Below are 26,058 nucleotides of genomic sequence, written 5' to 3' on the forward strand. Positions count from 1 at the left end.
AAAGTACATCTGCATATCTGCTCATGGGTAATTAGAAGTCAAAATAGTGAGTCACAGATCAGCTGAATCCAGTAAACAAATCCAGTTCCCAAAATCCTGACATTCACACTGTTGAACTGTAAGGAAATAAGCAAGTAATTCAACCATGTAGTACTCACTGTTATTGCTCTCAACGTCTTTGCTTACGAATCAGGGACAAAGCCAAAAATAATGGGAGTCAAAGGCTCAAAATTAAGGACAGTTTTTTAAATATTACCCTAATTAACTTTAAAAAAAGTAATAAAGCAACAGATGTTCATCATTAGATCACTGCTGCAGTAGACTAAAGCTGTATGCGACATATTCTAACAAGGATATTTGGCACCCGGTCAGTGTACTAAAGCTTCTGGGTACCTTCTTCATTCACTGTACATCTGCTGAAGTATGAGAATGTGCTGGTACAAAAAGGATGGATTGGGTGGCAAAAGTAAGAACTTAACTTCTCATCTTCTTTGAGGCTTTGGTATCATGGCCAGTTGGCAGAGTTTTTGGGCAGAAGAAGACCCCACTGGGGACCATACCTATTTTTTCCTGTGAAAAGTGATATTGAATAGAAACTTATGTCTGTCAGGAAAGGGAAATTTGCATGTGGAAGGCAGAAGCCTTATAAGGATGCCCACACAGCCTGCATTTTTTACCAAGGGGAGAGTCACACTGTCCGGTCGTGTGACATCTGATTAACTCTTATTTTTATGGTTATTAGAAGTAGGCTCATTTCCTTACGACCTTTTCTTGAAAACTATTGCCTGAAGGTCTTGGCATGTGTGACCATGGGTTCTGACTCCTCCTCCACAGAGCATCTCTTTTAGTTAAACAAAAAGAGAAAATTTTCAAAAGAGGTTTCTGAACAGACTTGTTTGTCCAACTCACTGCAACAGTCTGGGACAGACGGTTCCTCTGAGGTAGTTTTAGACTCCTCAGTCTCTCAGTCTGATATACCTGGTCCTCCTGGCAAAGCACCACAGGAAGTCACTAAGACTCAGGAACAACACATATCTAGTCAGACTGGGCTTCTGGTATCCTTAGCTGAGAATGGAAAATCCTGGTTTGTTCCTTCAGAGGGTGACAGAGGAGTACATCAAGCCCTGGTAAAGGAGGAAGTTTCTGGGTCACTAATGGAGTATGGACACCTGATTCATGTAAGACTATCAAATTAGAGATCCCAAAGAAAAAAATACCAAGATAATAAACATTTGTCACCTGGTCTGCCCCTTGTACTTCCTCCAGTCATAAGTGTTCCTTTTAAGACTGGTACAGATTTGCCCAGGGACTTTTCAGGGCACTGCAGTTTTTCAGTCTTCCACTCTAGTGTCTCCTCAGGCTAAGAGGAAGAGATCTTCTAACCCTGAAGAAGAGATAGTCTCTCACAAGGATGGCCTCGGGTATAGTTCACTGCTCTCTCTGCTCATCCCCTGTGACTCTAAATCTAAGAACACCTTGTCCGCAGACTCCCCAAGTAAAGAAACTTCTTCCTCTGATGCCATCTTTAAGGTGAAATAGTTCGTCAAATGAGAGGGAAGAGAAGTTTCTGAGACAGAAAAAAAAGGTATTATGACATGTTGAGTATGGCCTCTCCAAAGCACTTAGCTATCTGTCCACTGAGAGCTTTGATGATGCTTTTAATGCTGATAACAGACTTTATAAGGTGCCAAACTCCCATAAGTTTTTTTAGAAGCCCTATGGCTGACCTGGCTGTGATTTTTGGGGACAGCAGCAATGTTTCCAATGAAAAGGACAGCAGGGCCTTTGACAGGTATGGGAATAAGGTGTGTGCCTCTTCCACATTAGCTTTCAGAGAAATTAACTGCTGGACACATTTAGCAAAATACTTCCTGTTTTTGCTGGTATACAACCATCCACAGCTAACCTTTCTGCTTCTGACAGTAAAACCAGCCTGTCAAACATGGTCTGTTCTGCTTCCCAAATTACAAAACACTCATTTAAATGTGCATGCAATTCAGTGGGTACTGCATCAAAAGCTAAGGCCACAGGGACTGCAATGTGCAGAAATATCTGGATCAGAGCAATGCCTAGCCCTAGATTTTAAATGCTTCCTTGCAGAATAATTTGCTTTTTTGGGAATTCTTTTGCTGAGGTACTCAAAATGTTAGAAAGAGAATAATTAATACAGTGACCTTCCCTGTCTCAAAATACCAGAGAAATTATCCTTCCAGCTCTAGGCCCTTCTTTCAGAAGTCCTTCAGAACAGCTCAACTAAAATCCACAAAGCAGTAATACAAGAAAGCATGGCAAGCAGGCAGTAAAAAGAATGGGGATGAATGCCAAGGATCTTTCCTGCATAAGAAAAAATACATGGCTACCTTTGAACTTAATCTCCCACTCCCTTCCTAACCCCAACCATCATTCCAAGCTAACAGGCAGTCTTTCCTAATGTTCATCATTACGTCACTGTTATAAAAGCCTAAACTATATGAGGTATATCTTGCTAAGGAATGGACAACTGACCAGCTTCCAAAGTTTTAAGACACCTTCCATGTACTCTAACTGCTGTAGAGCTTGGCGAGGACTTTATAAAGACAGTGGTTTGGCCACCCAAATCTCATAAGTGTCCGGCCATTGAAGCAACCAGCAAGTCTCACTCTACTGAAACTTCAAGGGTTCGACAGCCAGCTAGAGCTTTACAAAGTTGGGCAGATAAGCACCTTGCTGAAGACTACCTTACAATTTCTTAGAAAGCTTTATATTTTCTGTCTGGAATTGTGTCTAGGAACTAGGAAAAATGTTTTGGTAGTTGATAAAGTACCTTTTCAATTTTCCTTATGTCTTGTCTTTTAATCTGTGTGAAGAGCACAATAGTAAGGCTAAACTACTTGCTTATCTCTCTCTCTCTCTCTCTTTGTCTTTTTTTTTTTTAGTAGCGCAATGAACCCTAATGCCAGCTCCTCAGACATTCTCTTTGGAATCTGCAAGAAAAGAAAGGAAAAGTTGGACGGGAGGCTTCAGTCTTTACTGTGACTTCCTCTTTGCCTCGGCAATTGTTGAGTGATTGCACTGAGACCATATCAGATTTGTTGGACTACTCATCGGTTTCTCTCAGTCCCTCTAGGGTTGCTCTTCATGAAGCTGCTAAGGACCAAGAGGAAAGAATGTCCTTGAGGGCTTTTCAGCTGTCTGCTTCAGACAATGTTGTTCCTTTGTGGGACCACTCTGTGGAAATTCATTCCCTGTGGAAGTGCTACACTTTGCAGTGCTTTTTTTTTTGCTTTTTTAGTTGAGACACTCCCTCCCAGAAATGTTAGGCATTTTCTCGCCCTGTACTGTAGCCCCCCCCCCCCCTTGGTACTCACAGACAAAGAAGATTGGTTAGATTTTGCAAAAGGCTTATTTAAAGCCTTTCAGTCATTACTGTACAGGACATCCCTTCATCTAAAAAGAAAAAGGCTCCCTTCTTTGTCACATATTCTGATTCACAGTCTGAGACACAGAAATTAGACTTAGACTATGCTTCTCAAGTTCCTTCTCCACAGAATGAGGCGAGTGAGTCTGAGGAAAGCTTTTCTTTAGATTCCCCACTTGAAGAGTTTATTTATTTATTTATTTATATTTTATTTGTTAACCGGGTAGTGTCCGACTGGGCCAGAAGCCCTTTTTCAGCGGAGGCCTGAGGAGAAAAGCTCTACAAGCAAAAACTTACAATAATAAAAATAATTTATAATAATGTAGTCAGACGAGAGGACAAACAACAATGTACACAAGTAAACAAACTCTAAAGTGGATGGACAATCCATTACGGACTTATAGAGCATATGGAAATAGAATGACAGAATGCAATATAATATTTTATTCTATTTTTTATTTTTATTTTATTTTTATTTTATTTTTATTAATTTTATTTTACATTTGTTAACCAGGAATGTCCGACTGGGCAAGAAGCCCGTTTACAGCAGAGGCCTGGGGAGAAAAGCTCCATTACAATACATCTGTACAACCTTACAGCACTTCTTATTAATAAACACTAGAGAAATAAGTAATAATCAGGGAATAATAGTAATTTACATGCAGTACAAAGAAGCTTGCATAATAGAACACAAAATGAAGCACAACATATAAATATAAAAGACAGGACTGAATACAGTATTATATGGTCGACAGAGTAATATTACAGTTAAACATAACATTTGTTAGAGTTCAGCAAAGACGTGTGTACTCTAATGGTCCATTAAAGAGTAGTTCAGAGCTGAGTAAAGTAGAAATTTAGGTTAATAAAAAGAGGGGGTGTGATATAGTAAGCAGAGAAAAGAGATTTTGAGTGTGGATAAGGAGTGGGGAGTAAGGTGTCGATTCGAAGATTAGAAAGGGTAAGTATTGGCACTAGATTTGCAGTGCAGGAGCAGAGCCAGTTTACTTGCTAGGTGTTCCCTAAGACATAACTAGAATTTGGAAGTATTAGAGGTGCTTCAAATCTGTTGAGGAATGGAGTTTCATTTTTTTTGCATATTTGGTTAGAGAAGAGAGCATCCCCAAAGCTATTGTTGGCCCTAGTGACTTTTAGAAGCAGTTTGCCTCAATTGTTTTTTCTGACACTATTAGCAACATGAAGGAGATTTTTTCAGTGTGAAGAAAAAGAAATACCAGAGTGCCAGCAAAGATATCAAGATTTGCTACATGTGGATTTCCCTTCACCTTCAGCTATTCCCCCTGTTTTGCCAGCTTTACAGGATGTCTTCTTTGAAGCCACCAGTTTGCCTGACAGCCAGCCACCAGCCCAAAGAAAATATGATAAATGTTAAGTTCCTCACTCTCATAAATTTCTTTTTACAAACCCTAAGGCAGACCCTGCTGTTATTTCCCTTTCAAAATCATCTTCATCCAAACACCTTATGGCAGCTAAACCTATTCTTTCTGACACAGGTGACAGAGCATTTGATAGTTTTGTGAAGAAAGTATACACTTTTTCACACTGACCTTCCAAATTGTGAATTATCAGGCTCACATCTTTTTTTTTCCTGGCTTCTTTCGATAATATAATATGGTAAATTGCTGACCTGCTTTCTTCAGACATTAAGATAAATCAAAATTCTCTAGTTTCTGTGTACCTTAAGTAGCCAAGTATTATCTAAAATGCTCTTATGACACTGCTGATGCCACGTTTTAAGCAGCTGTCCAGGGATGAGAAGATTTGCCTGTCTGTGTTAAAGCAGCTGTCCAGTCATGAGAAGATTTGTTTGCCCGTGTTTTCAAAATGTACCAGAGGATAAGAAAGCTGTGCTGTTGAATGCTCTCCTGGAGAGAGAGATATTATTTGGCCCTTCCTCTTCTGAAGTCCTCAAAAGATTTGATGAAGTGAGAAAATTAATTCAGGGCATTACACAGATTTTACAACCCCCCCACCCCCCATTCCTAGGTATAATAGAAACATTCCTTCCAGTTCAGGTTCCTTTTATAGGATATAGAATAGGCAATTCCAGCAGAGTACGGGCAAATAAACTTTCACAAAACAGTGACAGACAGTTTTAAAATAAAGGAGGTTTCTCCCAAAACAAGAACATTCTGAGAAAGAGGATTGAGTTGTCATCCTGTCTTGTGTCTCCCCCTCCCCATCCTGACATCTCAGTAAAGCTTTCCCAAAGTCCAGGTCTTCACTATTCACTATGGGCACCAGGTGACTTCAGACACTTGGTTTTTGAGACTCATTCAAAAAGGGTACAGTTGGTATTGGAAATCCCGTCCTCCTTTTCAATGGATTCCACTTCATCCATCAAATCAGACCTCCCTGTTTTCTCATATGCTATATCAAATGCTGATTTGGAGAGTTATAGAATCTGTTTCTCCAGATCAAACAGGAAAAAGTTTTTATTCAAGTATATCTGTGGTACAAATCAAAGAAGGAACATGGAGACCAGTCCTGAGCTTGTCTTTTCTAAACCTTCACATCAGGATCAAAAAATTCAGAATGCTCTGTCTACAGTCTCTGCTACCTGTCATTCCACCATTCATTTTCTAGTAACTGAATTTAAAATATGCTTATCGTTGCATTCCAAATCTCAACAAATTCAGGTGCTTTTTAAATGTTTCTGTGTCTCATATACATTTTCAGTTCTCAGCTTTACCTTTTCTGTGGTTAACAGCTTCAAGAGTGTTTACTAAGTGCCTAACTCATGCGATAGCCCATTACAGGTTGCAGGGCATTCACATTTTTCCATAGGTGATTGCATTATTTTTACAGAATCTTTCATAAGTTGTCAGGTATTTCTTCTTAGGTAATTTTATTCTCAGTCTAGGATTTCAAGTGAACCTTGAGAAATCCTCTGTTGTGCCTTTTCACAGCGTACTGTTTCTGGGACCTCTCCTAGACAAATCTGTCATGATGACTTTTCTTCCTCAATTTTACAAGGAGTCATTTCTGACATTTTTCAAACAAACTTCCAGGGAATATCTTAGGATTCTAGGTTTCATGGCCTGTACAGTTCTCATGATTCCTTTGACCAGACTTCACATGAGAGAAATCCTATGGATCCTCTATTCAGTTTGGATCCAAAATTTCCACCCCCTACCTTTCAGATCTCGATGATGGGGTTTGTCAAAAGGGAGATTCTCTGCTGGGTGAATCATTTGCCCCACTCTGGCTGCCATTCTTCCCCTCCAGCCCTTAGTCCTTAGCCGCAGATACCTCAGACATTGCTTAGGGAGCTGTATCCAAAGGGGTGAAAGTCGAGGGTCTGCAGAGCCAGCAGGACAAATTAAAGTGCATAAATATCAAAGAAATGGTGGCACTAATACAGTCTCTAAAATATTTAAATGATCTTTGGATTCTAGACTCTCTACTAGTAATCCCAGACAATACCACAGTGATGTGGTACCTAAACAAAGAGTAGGACCAGATCTTAACCCCCCCCTGCAGACTTGCTATGGTAGCCTGGGGACTAGCAGCTTCAGTGCAATGTATTCCTACAGACTACCTACATTCCATAAGAGCAGAATTTTGAAGCTGAACAGGACCAGAACAGACACCAATTAATGGAAGTTGCACCCAGGAGTGTACCAGGAATTGATCCATCTGTGGGTTACTCCTCGAGTAGATCTGTTTGCCTGTATCACAAAGGACAGTTAAAGATATTCTGCTCCAGAACCACTTGCACAAAGGTCTGGAAGACAGATGTCTTCTCATTTCCATGGAAAGGAATTCCCCTGTATGCATTTTTATTCTTTCAGACAATAATCAGGGTTCTTCTAAAGATTAAGCAGGATTCTTCAAAGATGATACCGGTAATTCCCTTTTGACCCAGACAACACTGTTTCTTCCTTCTTCTGAAAATGCCCAAGGGCAATTGTCAGATGATGGATGTACTCACATATAACGTGTTCTCTGAACTATGTCAACCTTCAATTTCTTCAACTTACTATTTGGATGATAGACGTTTAAAACAGTTTAGAAATGTTTTCTTCGAAGATGTGCAGATGATGATAAAAGAGGTTAAGAAACCTGCTAACTAGAAAATCATATATGTCTAAGGCGAAACCTTTTTAATTAGAAAATCATATATGTCTAAGGCGAAACAATTTTAACTAGAAAATCATATATGTCTAAGGTGAAACTTTTTTTTTTTTAGTTGTTGCCAAAGCAAGAAACAAGATCCCTTTATGGCTCGGTTAACTTCGGTCCTGCAGTATTTGTGTGAGTTATTATCCTCTGGTCTTTCTTACTTTTCTATCAGGATTCACCTTTCAGGCATCTCTGTTTGTCTGTTCATGGATCTCCCTGTTTCTGGCCAACTCAATTGAAACAGTTTTTTTGAAAAGGGTATTACATACCCATTGACCTAGAAGACAAGTGGCTACTCCTTGAGATATTACTTTTGTACAGGAGAAATTTACTCATTGTGGCTGGTTTTCCTGCCGTTTGCTTTCCGTTTTTTCTTTTGCATTTAGTATTTAGTGATAAACTAAATAGTATATATATATATATATATATATATATATATATATATATATATATATGGGTCTAGGACTATTCACTGAAAGGACATTTCACTGAAAGTCAAATGACTGTGCACAAATCACTGAAAGCTCAATTAGGTGAAAACTCAATTCACTGAAACACATTTCACTGAAAGTTATATATGGCCTTTTCCCCATTGTAGTGCGACCCTGGAGTTAGTATATATAGTAAGGGGTGCACCGCCCTTATTAGGGTGTGGCGAGCCCCACATATTTTGGATATATATTAAGTTCAGAAAAGAGTAATTTATTGGAATTGCAAGTACCCATGTATATAGTTCAAAATATTTAAAATAGGTGGGGGGTCCTACATCCCTCAATGTGGGTGGTGGTGCCACCCCCCCCCCCCCACACCACCTTACTATACACTTTGCTTGGCTCATAAGTGAAGGGGAGGATGCAAAAGTGTGAGCAGAATATTAACAGCATTTCTGCCATCTGAGTTAAGTTTGTGGTTCCTCAAAGATCATACAGTAGGAACTAAATGGACCTTATTCACTCTGGTTTAGGAAGTCTAACTATCAACAGTTTGACTCATCTTCTGATAGGGGTGGCTATAGCAGAGGTGGCCCGTTCAATGGATGCAGTCCCAGAGACTGAGGAGGTCCACAGAACTAGGGATATCTCAGGCCCTTCTCTGACAGGAGACCACAGCATTCTTGAAGGTCTGTCCAACAGGTGTTAGGAATGCTCACTAGCTTCTCATAAAGTCTGTAAGGTTTTCCTCAAATAACCTTTTTTCTTAGACCACTCATCGCAGATCTGGTTCTGCCTTGGGATCTGCACCTAGTCCTAGAAGCTCTGACTAAGACTCCTTTCTAACCAGCTTCATCTGTTGAGCTAAAATTTATTTCCATGGAAAACTATCCTTTTGATATCCATCATTTCAGCCAGTAGGATTTCAGAATTCCATACATTATCTTTAACTACATCATACATTGTATTTCACAAAGACAGGGTATCACTAAAGATGAATCCACCTTTCCTTCCTAAGGTAGCTTCTGAATCTAACATATCACAGCCTATTCATTTCCCAGTCTTCTTTTCTAACTATGCAAACAAAGGAGAATACATCCTACATATCTTAGATGTATATAGACAATTGCATTTCTATCTTCACAGAACCAAATCCTTCAGAAATATGCACAGCTGTTTGTCTCCTTTGTTCCTAATAAGCTGGGGCAAAAACTCCTTAAAATTTTCCTTGCCAGATTGGTGTCAAACTGCATTTCCTTTCTTTATGCTGCACACAAGACTCTACCCACCAAGCTGAGGGTTCATGCCTTCTTTAGAAACGATTCAGTAGATGATACGCACAAAGCTGCCATCTGGTCTTTCATGCATACCTTCCTCAAACGTTATAAAATGCTCTGCTTCTCTGGGGGGTAAAGCATATTTCTGTGTTTTTCTCTTGAATGGTATCCTGTTATGAGATCCACCCTGGACTGATCGTAGCTTGAGATTCTGACACATTGGATTGAACGGACTGAATGAGTAGGATACAGAAGTTGATTAGTTACCATTACGATAGATGCATTCATTCATATCCATCCAATATGACAACCCTGACTCCATATCCCTTCTTTGTCTTGTAAGACCTGAAGAAGGGCTGTTTACTCCTAAATAGGTTATCCTTCAAGCAAGATGGTTGCAGCTTGGTCTTGCAGTGACAAACTAGATGTGAGGTAGCTAGGTAAACTGGTGTGTTGGGGGGGGTGGATTTCTTATAGGGACTCAAGGCTGAAGCATTAATGCTGCCGAGTTGGTTCCGACAAACAGCACAATGACCTACATGTCATATTGGATGGTCTTTAATGTGAGGCTCAGTCATTATGGTAAGTACATAAATTTCAGTTTTCTACTAAAAATAACATACACTGTCATGTTTGTGTTTATTAGGTAACTATTCTTCGGAATCCGATAATAAAGTTAGAACTGTACAGAATAAAGAACATTAGGCAATCTGCTAATCAACTGAAATAAATTATGATATGGTCTGTAGCCTTATATATTTATTTGCATTAAACAACATAAGCTTACTTGCAGAACATCTGCTTGTTGACCAGCTAGTTCCTTCATCCATTTGCCCTTTAGACCCTAAACCTGGTGTTTTGGGACACCGGAGGAGGGAGGTCAGGGCAGAGACCATAACTGTTATTCTTAAGGTTGTTTGGAGGCTTTTTGTCCTTAATCCTTCCTTGTGACAGCTTGACATGCTGACCCATGGAAATGGGGCCTACTGTCCCTGATATACACATGTGCTGCTTCATCTGCACTAATGATGGCTACATTGTTTGTGCACTGCTTGTCAGAACCAGGTAATCATTTTGATCATGTTGCATACTTCAGTACATGGCCTCAGTTTGATTTCAACTGAGCGGCAAAGGTCTCAACTGTTTCTAACAAGGATGGGCATGCTGGAATTAGCTGCACACTCTCATTCTTCCTGGGCAGCACTTCCAGTGCCTGGTCACCAGCCGATCTCAAGTCATCTGGGTCACAGTCAAAGTCTTCTTCACCACCATGGAATATAGATTCATTTGACTCATTAATTGTTGAATCAGCTTAAAAAGATATTTTGCAAATCTTCCTCAGGATGGATCACTGTAACAGTAAATCATAACATTTGGATTTTTTGTTCATTTTACTTGTCTGCTTTTCTGGCCAGAAATGTTATCAGGTCTGCTGTAGTCCCTTTAAAGACCAACACTAGTCTCGACTCAGGCCTATAAAAATGAAAGTCCACATGTTCCACTTTAAATTGATTAAGGTCCTGTATTACAAATGAATCTAAAAATAGGGTTATGAAGGGTTGTGAAGTTGAGGTCTGAAGTATCAAGATTTAGTTTCTGCTCAGTGACCACAGTGCTACCAAAGATATAACTTGGGATTCACAAATATTCTTTCCTCCCACACTGATTGGTCAATGCGGTTAAGTCAATTAATGTGGCAAAGAGAATTTCCAGTTCAGAGACATGGTAAGGGCACACAGGGGAAATACCTCACTAGCAGCTGATTACCATTTCTCTGAAATGAACACTATGCTGTCATTCCTGACAGTGCTAGTGTTCTCCCTACCAACCTAAGCATCACAGTAACACAGGAGCACCCCTATGCATGCACACACACGCACACACGAACACACACGCACGCACACACACACACACACACACACACACACACACACACACACACACACACACACACAGACACCCATGCAGACATTTACACACATAAGCACACATCCAGTTATACACAGACAGGCTCACACACACCTGTTCACATCATAGAAATGCTCATCCACACTCACAGAGTTGACATCAATTACCTAATTCTCATTGTGTGAACACCCAGACAGACAGACAGATGGACACACACACGCACACATACTACTTATTCAGCTGCATTCTTGCCCCTACAAACATGTCCACACACACACACACACACACACACACACACACACACACACACACACACACACACACACACACACACGCACACACGCACACACGCACACACGCACACACGCACACACACACACACACACACACACACACACACACACACACACAGCTTCATTATACATATCTGTGCCACAGCTACTCTCATAGATGTTAATGGATGAATGTTCATCAAAATAAGACATTCAATTTTTCTTCCTAGACAAAAAAGGTAATTCAGCAAATAGATTCTCTGAAACTCTCTACTGAATTAATCAGAAGCCCCCACAATTTCCAGTAGACAGCACTAGCCATTCCCCAGGCAGATATATTAGCACGCAGCTTCTTCAGTGAGACCGCACTCCCTGATGGTAGAAAACCATTCCAGGAGACCAATCTTTGAATTGGAAAGACTTACCATTATGTGGAAACCTCATGACTTAAGGTTTCTACACCACAGTAAGCCTTTCTGAATCCATTCCATAACTTTTTTAGCACCTTCATCTTATCCTTCTCCTACTGGAAGAGAATCTTAGGTGCAGGAGTGGAAGAAATTTGATATGTGAACTCTGACACAAGGTATAGAGCCCATACACTGTCTTACACCAAGGTTTCTAGATCACTTAAACTACCTGTGTTATTGTCCCCTGTGATCATGTTAGATCAAGGTTTCTAGATCACTTAAACTACCTGTGTTATTGTCCCCTGTGATCATGTCAGATCAAGGTTTCTAGATCACTTAAACTACCTGTGTTATTGTCCCCCTGTGATCATGTCAGATCAAGGTTTCTACATCACTTAAACTACCTGTGTTATTGTCCCCTGTGATCATGTCAGATCAAGGTTTCTACATCACTTAAACTACCTCAGTCATTGTCCCCTGTGATCATGTCAGATCAAGGTTTCTAGATCACTTAAACTACCTGTGTTACTGCCCCCTGTGATCATGTCAGATCAAGGTTTCTACATCACTTAAACTACCTCAGTCATTGTCCCCTGTGATCATGTCAGATCAAGGTTTCTAGATCACTTAAACTACCTGTGTTATTGTCCCCTGTGATCATGTCAGATCAATGATAATGTTAGCACTGTGGTAGGGGGGTTGTGGATGAGGAGCCAATCATGTCTGAAGTGTTTCGACAAAATAAGCCACCAGTAGCACTATGTAATTCAGCTTTGAGCTAGTGCTGCCTTTGATTATAAATTATCTGAAGACTATTTCATTCTAGGGCCAGAAGTTACATTAAAATAACAGTGACCCATTTCAGTATGTTTGATGGGCCAGTGTCAGTCTATAGAAAGACCACCAGGACGTAAATTTTTGTAGTTACCCAAGAAAGTTCCAAAGAGCAAAAGGAAATGCAAATAACAAATCATTCTCTTGAATTCTTAACCAAAGGGAAGGGTTTCTATTTAAAACATATTGACTCTTCTTCTTCCCAAGAATCTGATAAGGAAACTTCTTCTTACCAGCCATTGAGTTCTCCAGAAGAAATATTCTCTTTGGAAACTAAATTTCATGAGGGGAATGTTTTTGACTGGCTGTAAGTAAATCATAATACTTCAGATGCAAAATATATAACCCTCTGGGATAGTTGGGGGAATTAGGGTTAGGGAGCGGGGTAAGGTGAGTGTGCGATAGTTAGGGACCTTAGGGTTATGGAGCGGGTAAGGTGAGTGTGCGATAGTTAGGGACTTTAGGGTTAAGGAGCGGGTAAGGTGAGTGTGTGATAGTTAGGGACCTTAGGGTTAGGGTTAGGGTTTGGGTTAAGGTACGTGGATAGATAGTAGTGTATGTACAGTTTAGTGTAGGGTTAGAAGTAGGATTTTAAGTGTATATGTGTGAATTACTTTTTTTGGTGTGCTTGTGTTGTGTGTGTGTGTTTCTCAGAACGGCAAATATTTTCCCTGGGAAAAAATTCGCTGTTCTGAGCTTATCACATTTCGACATTCCAAGTTCGAACTTATGGTGTTCGATATTTTGGGATTTCGATTATGTGATATACACCCACAACAATGTACAAGATAGGAGTACATACCCTGAAATAAGCTTATTATGCTGTGGATGTTGCAGCAAGCTCTGCCATCTTAGGAGTAGCTTTAAAAAGGCTAGTTTGGCTAGAGATAGAATCTTGTGATGAAGCCATGAGATGAAGACTTCTGACTGCTCCTTTGATCTAGGAGTTTTTGTATAGTGAATTAGCAGATGACATTCGAGATGACTTAGAAAAGGAAGGCAAACTAAGTTTATCTTTCAGATATATGCATGTATCCCTTCACCTTAGTCTCACTAATATTTTACTACAAAAAATAACATTTTATAAGAAAGGAACTCTTTCACAGAATTGTTAGTAATAAATGCAGGTCAAATAGAACCAATTCATTGCAATTATGCAGTAGAAACAGGCAAATGTACTTAAAGATACTCAAAATAACTCCTACCTCTTCACATTCTCTTCCTTTTTTCCAAAATCCTGGTAGACCAGTTTCAGAGTTATCTTTTCAGCTTGGTAACAGGTAATCCCAAAAAAATTGTATTGCAGACAACTCAACAAGGTTACATTCTACCTCATCAGTTTAATTTAGCGCTTCAACTGATGGATAAACTGCGAGCAAAGAATGCTATCCAAAGAGTTCCTACCACTTAAAGAGTGCAAAGATTTTTATTCTATACTATTTCTGATGTCAGAGGACAGTCCTTCAAGACCAGTTCTAGATTTACCAGATCACAAGTTTGCAAAAGAAAAGATATTCAGAAAGATGACTCTATAAAGACTGCTCTGCCTGCCCTAGAGTAGGATACTAACATTGCCGTACTAGGAGTGGAAGATACAGGTCTTCATATATAGTTTGGGTTTTGTTTTGATACAACTGGATGAGGATAAATTTAAACCAATTAATTTCTGTTGTCAAATGCTAACCAAAGCAAAGAGGAAATATTCCCAAATCAAAAATAAATAAAAAAATAAAAGAATGCTTAGCAAAGATACAAGCGTGTGAATGATTCTCCAAATAATTAATGGGATTGGACTAGTTTCCGGCTGCAGACAGATCATAAAGCACTAGTTTCTGTCATTAATTTGTATGACTTTCATAAAGTGCCACTTTCATATCAGTGCCTATTAATGAGATGCAGATATTTTGACGCAAAAGCTGTTAATGTGTTAGGAAGGCAACTAATAATATCTGATACCCTAGGCAGAAACTCAGTGACTAACCTGACTTTGATATCGAAGAAGATGTGATGTGACTGCCTGAGTGCAAATTATTATGTAAAACAAAGGTTTAACTATGAGCAAAATGAACATTATTAAAGAAGGTACCAAACAAGATATTGGCCTACAAATAATAATTTGTATGACAAAAATGGATGGCCTAATAAGTGGACCCATGCAAAGTATTTGCTGAATAAGCTTTTTATAGTACCAACACCGTTGGCACTGCAAAAAGGCTTTTTGTTGTCCCTCACTTAAAACTTCCAAATATAAGTATCTCCCTTTTCTGGGATTTGAAATTCATATTGGAAAAATAACTTTACCTCACTATGAGCTTAGCAGCTTCAGCAGAGATAAAAAATCTCTTGTGGAAAGTTGACTTTTTGCTGCCCTTTCTCTGGCAGAACTATTTCAGTGTTGCAAGGTGACATGTGTAAATCACCTTACTTGGTATTCCACAGTGAAAAGATGTCTTTGAAAACAGATCCAGCCTTCATTCCAAAATCAGTTTCTGAAAGGACTCAGTCAGTTTATTCAGTTACAATAATTCTTTTCAATGTATCAGAACTATGGAGTGCACAGCGAGTATTCTTATGCATATTCCCAAACAGCTGAAGCGGTACGCAAGAAGGGATACTGATTTCAGAAAGACTAATCAAATTCCTATATCTTTAAAAAAGGGAGAAAATGCCAGCTGCTTAACAAACAGACCCTTTTATAAGTGGTTAGCAACTATATTGACTTTTGCTGTGGCAAATACAAAAAGCATTTCCAATGCACATCGTGAGCTCGTTTCACTAGGCCGGCAGTCACATCAGCAGCATCTTTCAGGAAGGTATACACAAGATATCCGAGAAGCTGCACCACGGTCTTCTACCCAAACACCCTTTTAAAACACTACAGGTTGGATGCTGTGCTTTGTGGATCTTCCAGCTGTCCTTCTTTCCTGACTGTAATAAGGCTTCATAGGAGTCTAGCATATTATTACAGTGAGCCTCCCTATAGAAGATAGTAAAGTTGTGTATGAGATTCCTTATCTTAACAGTAGCTTTTCAAAGAGTGGCCAATATAAGAATATAAAAGCAATGATACCTACTGTCCTTAGCATAGGGACAGGTGTGGTTTACATCTTGCTTTTAAAATTTGCAAAGAACATTGAACAATCAGATGGCTAGTTGCATATGCATCATATATATGTTCTACTATATGAGAGAAACTTAATCTAGGTGACCTAACCTCGCATTCAGTCATTGACGCTTTCTCCCTCACAGTTTTCTTCACATTTAGTCACAGATGCTTTCTCTCTCATAGATTTTTAATTCCTACAAATTGCTACCAAAAGTCATTTAGGAAGGGAAAAAACACAGAAATACTAAAAAAAAGCAAATAAACAGAAAACAACACCAAACACCAACAATAACCCAACTCAAATACATTACTAAGTCTACATAAAAACAATAGTAATGATAAAAAAGAATTAAAACAGAAATCAGGATTGCAACATAAAAACAAAATATACTTTTCAGTCATACAAACACAAAATTCAAATTTATGTAAATTACCTGACAACAGTAACATAAATTCCAAAAGAAAAAAATAATAATAACCAATGGACAGAAAACAGGATTTCCCACAGCAACAGAAAATAATTAGCCATTCTAATGTAAGAGTAAGAATACACATATACATGTAGAAAAAAGAATCTGCCAGACATTGTTTGAAGATACAGTATATCAAATTAAAACAATGCATGAATTACAAATGCATATTAAAATAGAGATAAAGTACACATAAAGTGAATTAGCATAGAAACCAACTTATTGGCTCTGTAGTAGATTAAGTTAGTCAAGCTAGGTTTATTTGAATAAATGAAGTAAACTAGATGAATATGCAACTATAGCAAGCACAGCTCGGAGACTTTAAGTAACTATAGGGTCTGACTTATGTAGTTCAGCTCTGGGCTGACTTGGGAAATGTAGTGTAGCATTGGGCTACATACCTCTCAAGCTGTTAGTGCTGGAAGTTGCTAGGATAAAAGGTATAAATGAAAATATTCACATCTAGGGAGTTTATGTTCCAGCTCTACTATAATAAGCGCAGCTCCAGTCAATGTAAAACAAACAGGGAAAGTAAAAGAACCAATGGGAAAAAAAGCAGCTGTAGTTCTATCCAATAGTGCTAGCTTCCCAGAAACTACAGCAATTTTCTACTGCCACCATGATAACCACTACTATCTTTAAAATGGCCCACACACTTGGCTAAAAGTGGCTGATAGCTGCAATTTTTGAAAACTCTGGGACTAACATAGAAAAAAAACAGCAAAATGCAGTAAACAGTAATAGAAAACCACTTTAAAGAACAGTAAGGTAACTTTATTTCCTGTAACTTTGAATTCTGAGAAATCAGAAAAAAAAACATTGGCATAAAATGGCAGAAATCACTTTTAAAGCAATAGAACAGTAAGGTGTCTGTTAAGTGTAGTAGAAAAAAATGGTCTTTTCTGCTTTTATAATATAAAATTAAATCAAAATGTCAATGTTCTTACTTCTCAGCATGTGTACAGGAGTATATCTTCTTGCAGGTTTAGAATAACCATTACTATCTCTAAAATGGTCCGCACACCTGACCAAAATTGGCTGTACTATAACACAGAGAAAACAGCAAAATGCTGCAAATGATAGCAAGAAAAGACTTAATAAAGATTATTCCAAATCTGTAAACTCCAAATCCCTAATGCCGATGCCAGTGCTCAAGTGAGAAGGCCTACAGGATGTACTACGTGTCTTAATTTCCTGAGCATGCCTGTGCATGTACTGAAGTGCAGCTAACTAGCATGTCCTGAATTAAATTGGCAGAACAGTTTCCTCATGGAAGGGTGGGTTAGAATATTAATTTAAAACTATATTCATGCCAGTTCCTTCTTGTTGTGAGACATGCCACTAGCCAGATAAAAATCTTTGGTCGACCAGATTGCGGCCTTTGGGCTGGCCTATAGACCCATTTCAGCTATTATCTTGGCGTCAGTTTGCATTTTTTGGAGATGCGAGGAAACCGGTTTGCAGAGAAAAATCAATACAAGCAGAGGGTGAATTTGCAAACTGCACAAAGACATTGACAGAAGTCAGGACTGAAACCCAAAGCCTGGAGCTATATGGCATAGATCTCAGTTGGAAGTGCATAATCATATTTTATTAAAGTCATACCAAGTGCTGTTACCATCTGTGCATTTCACCTAAGCCAGTTTAGACTTCTAAAGCTGCTTTAGCCTTCTCTAAAAACATTTGTTAGTAAAACACATCTTTTATCTACTTCCTGTGCACCAAGACAAGGCACAATATAGTATACTGTGAGCAAACTCTGACTCATGGCTTGAGACTGCAATTAGGCTCTGCCAGGGATGTATAACTGCTAAAACGGTCATTTCACGGGACTGAAATCCGCATCTTGCTATTCCCTTTCATACTGCAAATTATTCCAGTAATGATCCTGTTACTCAGACATCTGCTGTTACAGAGAATCTGAACTATTCCATAACAAAGGCCTTGGGTGGTGGCAGGGTTGATGAGTTTTGGGTTAATATGAAAAGTGTACTGGTTAGGTGAAGATGAACAGAGAGAGGGGGGAGATGAATTTGCATGACAGAGGGTCATAGACATTTAAGAAGATTAACAATTTCAGATTGTTTAGGTTTGTGATAGAGTCTCTGATCATAACCATGTTATTATTTGTTTGAGACAATTTGCTGTCGAGGCGAATCTTGGCATCCATGTTGAGAAGAGACAACTGGTTAGGATTGGTGAGGCACAATCATAACTCTTTGTAGTGCATGTAGTTTCATGTACAGTGTGTACTATCAATTACAAAAGAAAAAAATGTTATACCAACTTTAAAAGCCAATGAAGCAGTTAGCAAATGCTGTTACATAAACATCAAGTAAATATAAGTGGAAGAAAAAGTTAGGAGCAGTTTATTTAGTTAAATAAGTTACTTTGATATTTGTAAACATCCCAGAATGAACATAAGACGCAAGATATTTAGATACATTTGAGAGTAAAGGAACATCCCACTCATGACACCCAATCATAACAGCACTTGGGGGGTATGTAACAGTTGTTACACACCTCTGAAAGTGCTGTTACAGTCAGGTCTTGCTCTACAAAAGTGCTTTAAGTTTGTCTTTTTTTCCAATTTTGGAGCATAATGACAGTGCTCCATGCACTGCATTATTGTTTTGGTCTGTAAATCTGCTGTATTAAGGTCTCTTGCTACAGGGACAAATCATATTGAATTACAAGTGCAGAAAAATGCTAATTTGGTTGTAAATGTGATGTGCAAGAGCAAGCTGACAGTGATTTTTTGTAAGCAAGGGCAAACCAACCTAAGTTTATGTTTCAGAAACATCCTAAAAACACAGGGAAAACTATGTGACTTACCCAGGTTTACATATAATGCATGTTATGGATATAATCTGGCTCTGTGGTGCAAAGAGATGAAACCCTGACTCTGACTCGGGTGACTGGGGTTCAGTTAATGACCCTGGCACTGCAGGAGCCAGACAGGGAGGGGGTGGAGTGAGGGGACATGGCTGACTTGCCTTTCCTATGGGGGAAAGGGGTCTATGGAGTCTGGGATCAAGACCAGGAAAACCACTCCTCTTTCTTCCAGTGGAGGCGCATGCCACTTGTAAAGGTGAGAAGATGATGTGCACCACAGGCATGCCACTTGTAAAGGTGAGAGGATGATGTGCACCACAGGCATGCCACATGTAAAGGTGAGAGGATGATGTGCACCACAGGCATGCCACATGTAAAGGTGAGAGGATGATGCGCACCACAGGCATGCCACTTGTAAAGGTGAGAGGATGATGTGCACCACAGGCATGCCACTTGTAAAGGTGAAAGGATGATGTGCACTACAGGCATGCCACTTGTAAAGGTGAGATGATGCTATGCACCACAGGCATGCCACTTGTAAAGGAGAGAGGATGATGTGCACCCCAGGCATACCACTGGTAAAGGTAAGGGGATGATGTGCACCACAGGCATACCACTGGTAAATGTGAGAGGATGACGTGCACCACAGGCATGCCACTTGTAAAGATGAGAGGATGATGTACACCATGGGCATACCACATGTAAAGGTGAGAGGTTGGTGTACACCATAGGCATGCCACTTGTAAATGTGAGAGGATGATATGCACCACAGGCATGCCACTTGTAAAGGTGAGAGGATGGTGTGCACCACAGCCAGCCCATTGCTGATCTCCCTGGCCTTTTGCCAGATACATGCAGGGACTAAGACTTAAAGCGCAAAAATAAAAAAAATCTTGAACCATCCCAACAGCTGTCTTAATAACTGTCTTCCTGGTTGGCTCTAACCCCAATGATGCAGAATACATGCTGTGGATATGGGATTCATACCCAGGCTTTCAGATTTTCAGCACCACACATTTTACCACTGTGTTGAGTGAAATTCACTAGACAAATGTGCTAGCATGTAATGTGAGGTTTTATGTCCAAACTGATTACTTGGGTGAGGAATGCTTTGCAGTTAGTTGACCACATAAGCACCTATTTTAATTTTCTTAGGAAAGAGAACTGCATTCAGAATGAACGGTTGCTCTGTCTATAAACTCATTGTCTCAACTGACAGGCTATTCTTCTTGCTTTTTTGTGGCACTCATGAGTTTGTTACTGATGAGCTTCATATTTAGCTAGGGTACATTATGTAAAATACCAGCCTGCTTCAACACCTCATTAATATGTATCTTCTGTCTTTTGTAGGCACTGGCTGGCATCTACATACACACAGTTCGCTGTGCCGTATTTTGTATATGATATCTACGCCATGTTTCTCTGCAGTTGGCATAAGTACAAGGTCAAAGGTCATGACACTTGTTTCTGGAGCATACCAGTAGCAGTCAAGAGCTACTTGTGGAAGGATCTTCTGATGGTGTTGCACCACGTTTTCATGGTTGTCGTCTGTTTCCCAGTATCAGTGGTATGTAACTGAGGACAGTTGTGCAATGTCTGTAGTAATTGTCATTTTTGTTTTTATATGGGTGGACATATATGCAAACAGATATACTGTGACAAAGGAGAATAACACATTGAGAATCAGATGCATAAATAACAAAAGAAGTAGTCAAACAAGTTGGAAACAGCAGACCATTATATAGACAGTGCAGAGAAACACAGATAATGACAAACTGAAGAGGCACTAACAGAACACAGGCAGCTACATAGATGAAGCAGAAACAGACAAAAATATAGAGAGGGCAGATCAAGAGGTGAGCAGAGACAAATGAAGCAGTTACATTTTCTGTATGACCCTGAAGGTTAACTGTAGGAACCTAATGGCATTGTTTCACTTTGTCACTGGGAAATGGTCCTTAAAGCTTGTGAACAAGCTTTCATTCTGTCATGCTGTAAGATGTGTTTGCATACAGCAGTTCTGCCAAGAGTATAGTTGCAAAGAGAAGGGTCAGTTCTGCCTTTTTCCTTCTTCTGTCCCCAGCATGAGGTAAGAAAGAGTAAACTGCAATTAACAAATGACAGAAGAGGAGCCTTTTGCAGCCTCATACAAATAAAGAAAAACATTATGTGATTAAGGTTGGGGGAGGAGAAATGGAAAATGTTGCTACTGTATTCTATATACCCCCCCACACACACACACACACATACACACATACACTCAAGAATATGCATGAACAAACATGAGCCACACATATTCATACATGTAAATACAAATATATGCACACATACAGACAAGACATGCACATACAAACACACACTCATTCATGTGAATACACAGGCACATGCACACATACAAACACATACACATACAAACACACATAAGCAAACAAACTTAAGTGTAGGAAATGTTATGACACAGGTACGTTTTGAATAGCTTTTTCATTGTTATAGGAAAAAGGGCTATAGAAAAAACATAGCTTACAGATAAAACTCAAAGAAACATACAGCTGAGCAGGATGAAAGGGGGGAGGGAAATGAAGACAAGCATGAAGCAGTGGTTGATAAAGATGTTATACTGAATACTGAAATACCAACAGAAAATAGTTTTGAAGTGCAGGTGGAAAATAAGTATGCAGTGTACTAAGCAGTAATAAGGGAGAAGAGGGGAGATATGGAGATAGAAGAAAATGACCAAAAGTGAAAATCTATTTGGGGAAGAATGAAAAATAAGAAAAATAAATAAATACAACTTGGAACCACTAAGAATGCAAAGAAAGGAAAAAGATAATGTGTCGGTGTTAACAATAAATGTAAAAAATATGAGAAATTAAGTAAAGAGGCTTGGCAGTAAAAAAGTGCTGTAAAATAATAAACATGGACATTAAACTGAGGGTCCAGGGTTCAAGTCCCTGTTTGGGTATGTGCTGTTCTAGTTGCTTGCAAACTGTGCATGATCTTGCACTTATTTCATATGTGAATAGTGTATATTAATCTACAAAAGTATAAGAAACATTGTTTAGGTTGTTGCAGTACTGGAGCCTCAGGAAAGCAGGACCTTTTACAGTTTATAGATTAGCATAGTAGTTAATCTGCTTACCTTAGAGCCATAAGGTGCAGAGTTTGAGTCTCCTCTTCTAAGGAAAATGACCCACAAAATCAGTTGGCCTCATTTCTACCTATAAAGACTGACCAAATCTGACGTATGAGAAAGAATAATATGATTGTATGTTATTTATGCATACAAAAATATGATAGAACAGAAAAAATGTCTGATAATGTGAAAAAAAATGTTATTATGTATATGACAATTATTATGATTGGATATTGTAATTTAAGGAAAGAAAAAGGAAAAATAACTCAGAATATTAAAGTTATGAAAGATGTTCTTAAGTGTGAGGAGATAATATTAAGGGAAAGAAGAAACTGCACTTGATAAAGATATCCATCAGAACAAACAGACTATATTTTATATTCAAAATATATGAAAGAAATAATAGCAGGGGAAAAACTCAGAATTTCCTGTTTATAAAGCAATATGGGACTTAGTAGGTGATAATAAAAATAATATAAAAGAAGGAAAAGGAATTAAAAGGCTAAAAGGAAAGATTGATGTATGAGTATATGATTATGAGAGAATATTATGGAAATTGGACATATTGGTGAGCTATATTTAAAAATAGTTATTTAGATATTAAAAGAAAACAAAAGAAAAAGTATGCAGAAATATGTTTGCTCTTGAGATAGAGAAGAAGTAAAAAGGTACATGAGTTAAAAAAATTATAAGAAAAAATATGAAAAAGGTTATTATTGTTTAGAAAAATAAGGGGTACAAATAAGAAGTGTCTACATCGTTAGGAAAACAGGCTAAGATAAGAGAGGGCAAAATGGATGCAATATATGATGAAGGGGTCATTTATAAACACAAGAAGAAAACATGAAAATATATGAAAAAAGTTTTGAGATACATAAAGAGGAAAATGTACAAGATGAAGTATGGAACGTTAAGAATGTAACATATGATGTAAAAATGAGTTAGAAAAGGAGATTAATATAAAAGAATTGCAAGAAGTAATAAGGAAAGGAAAGGAAATTAAAAATCAGCACCAGGCCTGATAGACTAGTATATCATTTTTATAACGTTATGATTAAAGAGGAAAAACTAATTTGCTTTTTGCCATATAGTAAATGAATGACTAATAAAGGGCACAAAAGAAGAAGAAATATGTGATACTGGATAAAATGTATATGGAAGAAAGATGAGGAGAAAAGATATAAATAAATGTAGACCAATAACCTTAGAAAATGCAGATTGTAAACTATTCACAAGGATAATGTAAAAAAGGGGTGCTCTGCAGCTGCTCGAGCACCACTTCCTCAGGATTCAATTGGCTGTTAGGTCATGTGACCAGCTACTTGCACCTGAACTTGAAATGAGTTCATCCACACAGCTATTGCACCATCTGCTCATGTCCTAGGAGATGGACAGAAGCAAGTGCTCACCATGGACCAGGAAAGTGGGGGGGAGGGTGAGTAGGAAGGGTAATGTTAGGTTTAGGGTTAGGGACGAAGAGTGTAATTCACACTTTAGGTTTATCAGGTTAGGGAGGCTGATGTGGCTTTTAGGGTTAGGGACTGGAATGGACTTTTGGGTCAAGGAGGGGAAATGTGGATTTTAGGTTTTGGGAGTGATCATGAATGGGAGGGAAGGGGATTTTAGGTTTAGGTTTAGGGAGTAGGAAAGGGGATTGTAGGTTTAGGGAGTGATAGGAACTTCAGGATTAGGGAGGAAGATGGGAATTTTAGATTTAGAGAGCAATCAGATGGGAGAGAGAAGGGGATTTTTGATTTAGGGGTGATCCAGAATAGGAGGGAGAAGAGAACTTTAGGTTTAGAGATTGGGGCTTTAGGGTTGGAGGGAAAGGGATTTTAAGTTTAAAGAGGGATGGAGAACTTTACAATTAGGCAGTGTGTGGAAGGTTTTAGGGTTATGATTAGGGTTCTGGTAAGGACAGTGAATGTTATGGGAGCCAAGTTACTGGGAATTAGAGCACTTGCCTAAACAAGTGAGTAGCAGTGAGGACATGTGTCTAGAGAACATGTAGCAGACTCTAAAAAAAGAATGTCATACCACTAAGTTAATTTCTAATACTGTTTACATTTACTGCTAACACTGAGAATAGTAATATGAGATGCTGCAAATGCCTTTCATAGGATTAGCCATGAGACGATATGAAGAATACTTGAAGCATATGATATAGTTGAAAGGATAGTGAAGGCTATAAAAATGTTATGAAAATTCTTGGGTGACAGTGATGGTTAATAGGTGGCTTGGGGGAAAAGTGAAGCTAAAGAGGGGAGTAAAGCAAGGCTGCCCCTAACTATGTGTTTGTTTGTTTTGGTAATGAATGTTATGAAGCATAAATGTGAATATAAGTTAAAATAAGTAGTATAAGTGTAAGAAAACTCCCCTTTCACCCATATTCAGTGTTCAAGCTCAAATGACAACTCCATCAAAAATCTGACTACAAGTACTTTTCCCCTGGACACACAACCTAATGCCCTCCTCACTTACATCACTTCTACCTTGACCTTTTGCACTCAGCTGCTGCTTCCCTCCCATACTTACTACTAAAATTAATTCACATTTATTTTTCTACTCTGTTAATATTTTCATACTGTACAAATTGTTTATGGGATTATCTACCTTCTGTGATTACTCTGTGAATTTGTTCTGTTTTACTTATTTGTGAATTTCTTCACCGGGACTGTGCCTGCAAATGATCTATTGTCATCAGTGTATTACTCTGGCAGACAAACAAAATAAATAAATAAAATGGTGAGGTCATAGTACCAACAGTACCAATATGAATGTCATAAGTTGATGATTTGGTCAGAGATGTGAAAAATAAAGTACGGATGAACGAAGTAATAATAAGAATACTATTAACAACAAATAAATGGAGCTAAAAGTAAAGGATTTGGTGAACTTAGAAAAATAAATGGAATATACTGTAACAGAAAAGAAAAAAAAATATTAGAAATAAAATTTGGTAAATATGAAAGGGCAATGAAACAATGAAAATAAAAACTGAATGCTTAAGAAACCGATTCTATGGTGGAAAAGTTTTACTCTGTCATTCTAGAAAAAAGTGAATATATTAAATAGCTATGTATTAGGGAAATTAGCATATTTGGGAAAAGTTTATATGTTTTTCAGTGAAATGGAAAAAGAAGAAATGGACTTGTTTCAGTTTTGTTTGGGGAAGAAGATTAAATCTTGTCAGAATGGGCATAATATAGAACAGAAAGGAAGGGAGGGGTCCATTTGAAAAACAAAAGTTCTATACTAAGCATACATGTATTGTTCTAGATAATTAAAAAAGTAAATGAAACAGAAAAAAATTATGGGTAGAGAAATGTTGACTATGAGATATAAGCTAGTATGGAATAAAGTGAAAAAGATATATAAAAAAGAAATGTCACAGGGAAAAGATTATATGAATAAAATAAAGTCATGTAAAAGAGAGTCTGGAAAATATAATATTAGTAGGATAATGGAAAAATGCTATTTAATGTATCCAAATGAAAGAAATAGGGGAATGTATAGGAAAAGCTGTATGTGAAAGAAGGAAAAGATTTGAAACTTTTTATGAACCAAATAACATTTTTGTGGCTATTAATGATGGACAAATTGCCTGTAAAATATAATATGAAATGTGAAGAAATGGAAGAGCAAAAGTATAAAGAATGCAATGTACAGAAAACTTCAGAACATGTTTTCTGATGTTTCTGAACTGTATAAAAAGTAAGACTTTTTTGGGAAGAGATAAAAAATTAGTATAAATAGACTGGATTTAAAAAACAAAGCTGGAAATGATATTATATGGTAAATAAAGGTAGGACAAGAAAAGTGAAACTGAACAAGCTGGG

General features: G+C 38.3%; 1 protein-coding gene across 1 annotated transcript in view; it reads left to right on the forward strand.

Annotated features, from left to right (window-relative positions):
• TLCD3B (TLC domain containing 3B) overlaps positions 1–26,058 on the forward strand; it is a 538,067-nt gene that overhangs the window by 401,942 nt on the left and 110,067 nt on the right. The window contains exon 3 of the mRNA XM_044086293.1: positions 20,437–20,653. Within this exon, the coding sequence (XP_043942228.1) occupies positions 20,437–20,653 (217 nt within the window). The remainder of the gene's footprint in view (positions 1–20,436; positions 20,654–26,058) is intronic.

Source organism: Protopterus annectens, chromosome 10.part0 (genome assembly GCF_019279795.1).
Source record: "Protopterus annectens isolate FY-2018-M chromosome 10.part0, PAN1.0, whole genome shotgun sequence".
NCBI lineage: Eukaryota > Metazoa > Chordata > Ceratodontiformes > Protopteridae > Protopterus > Protopterus annectens.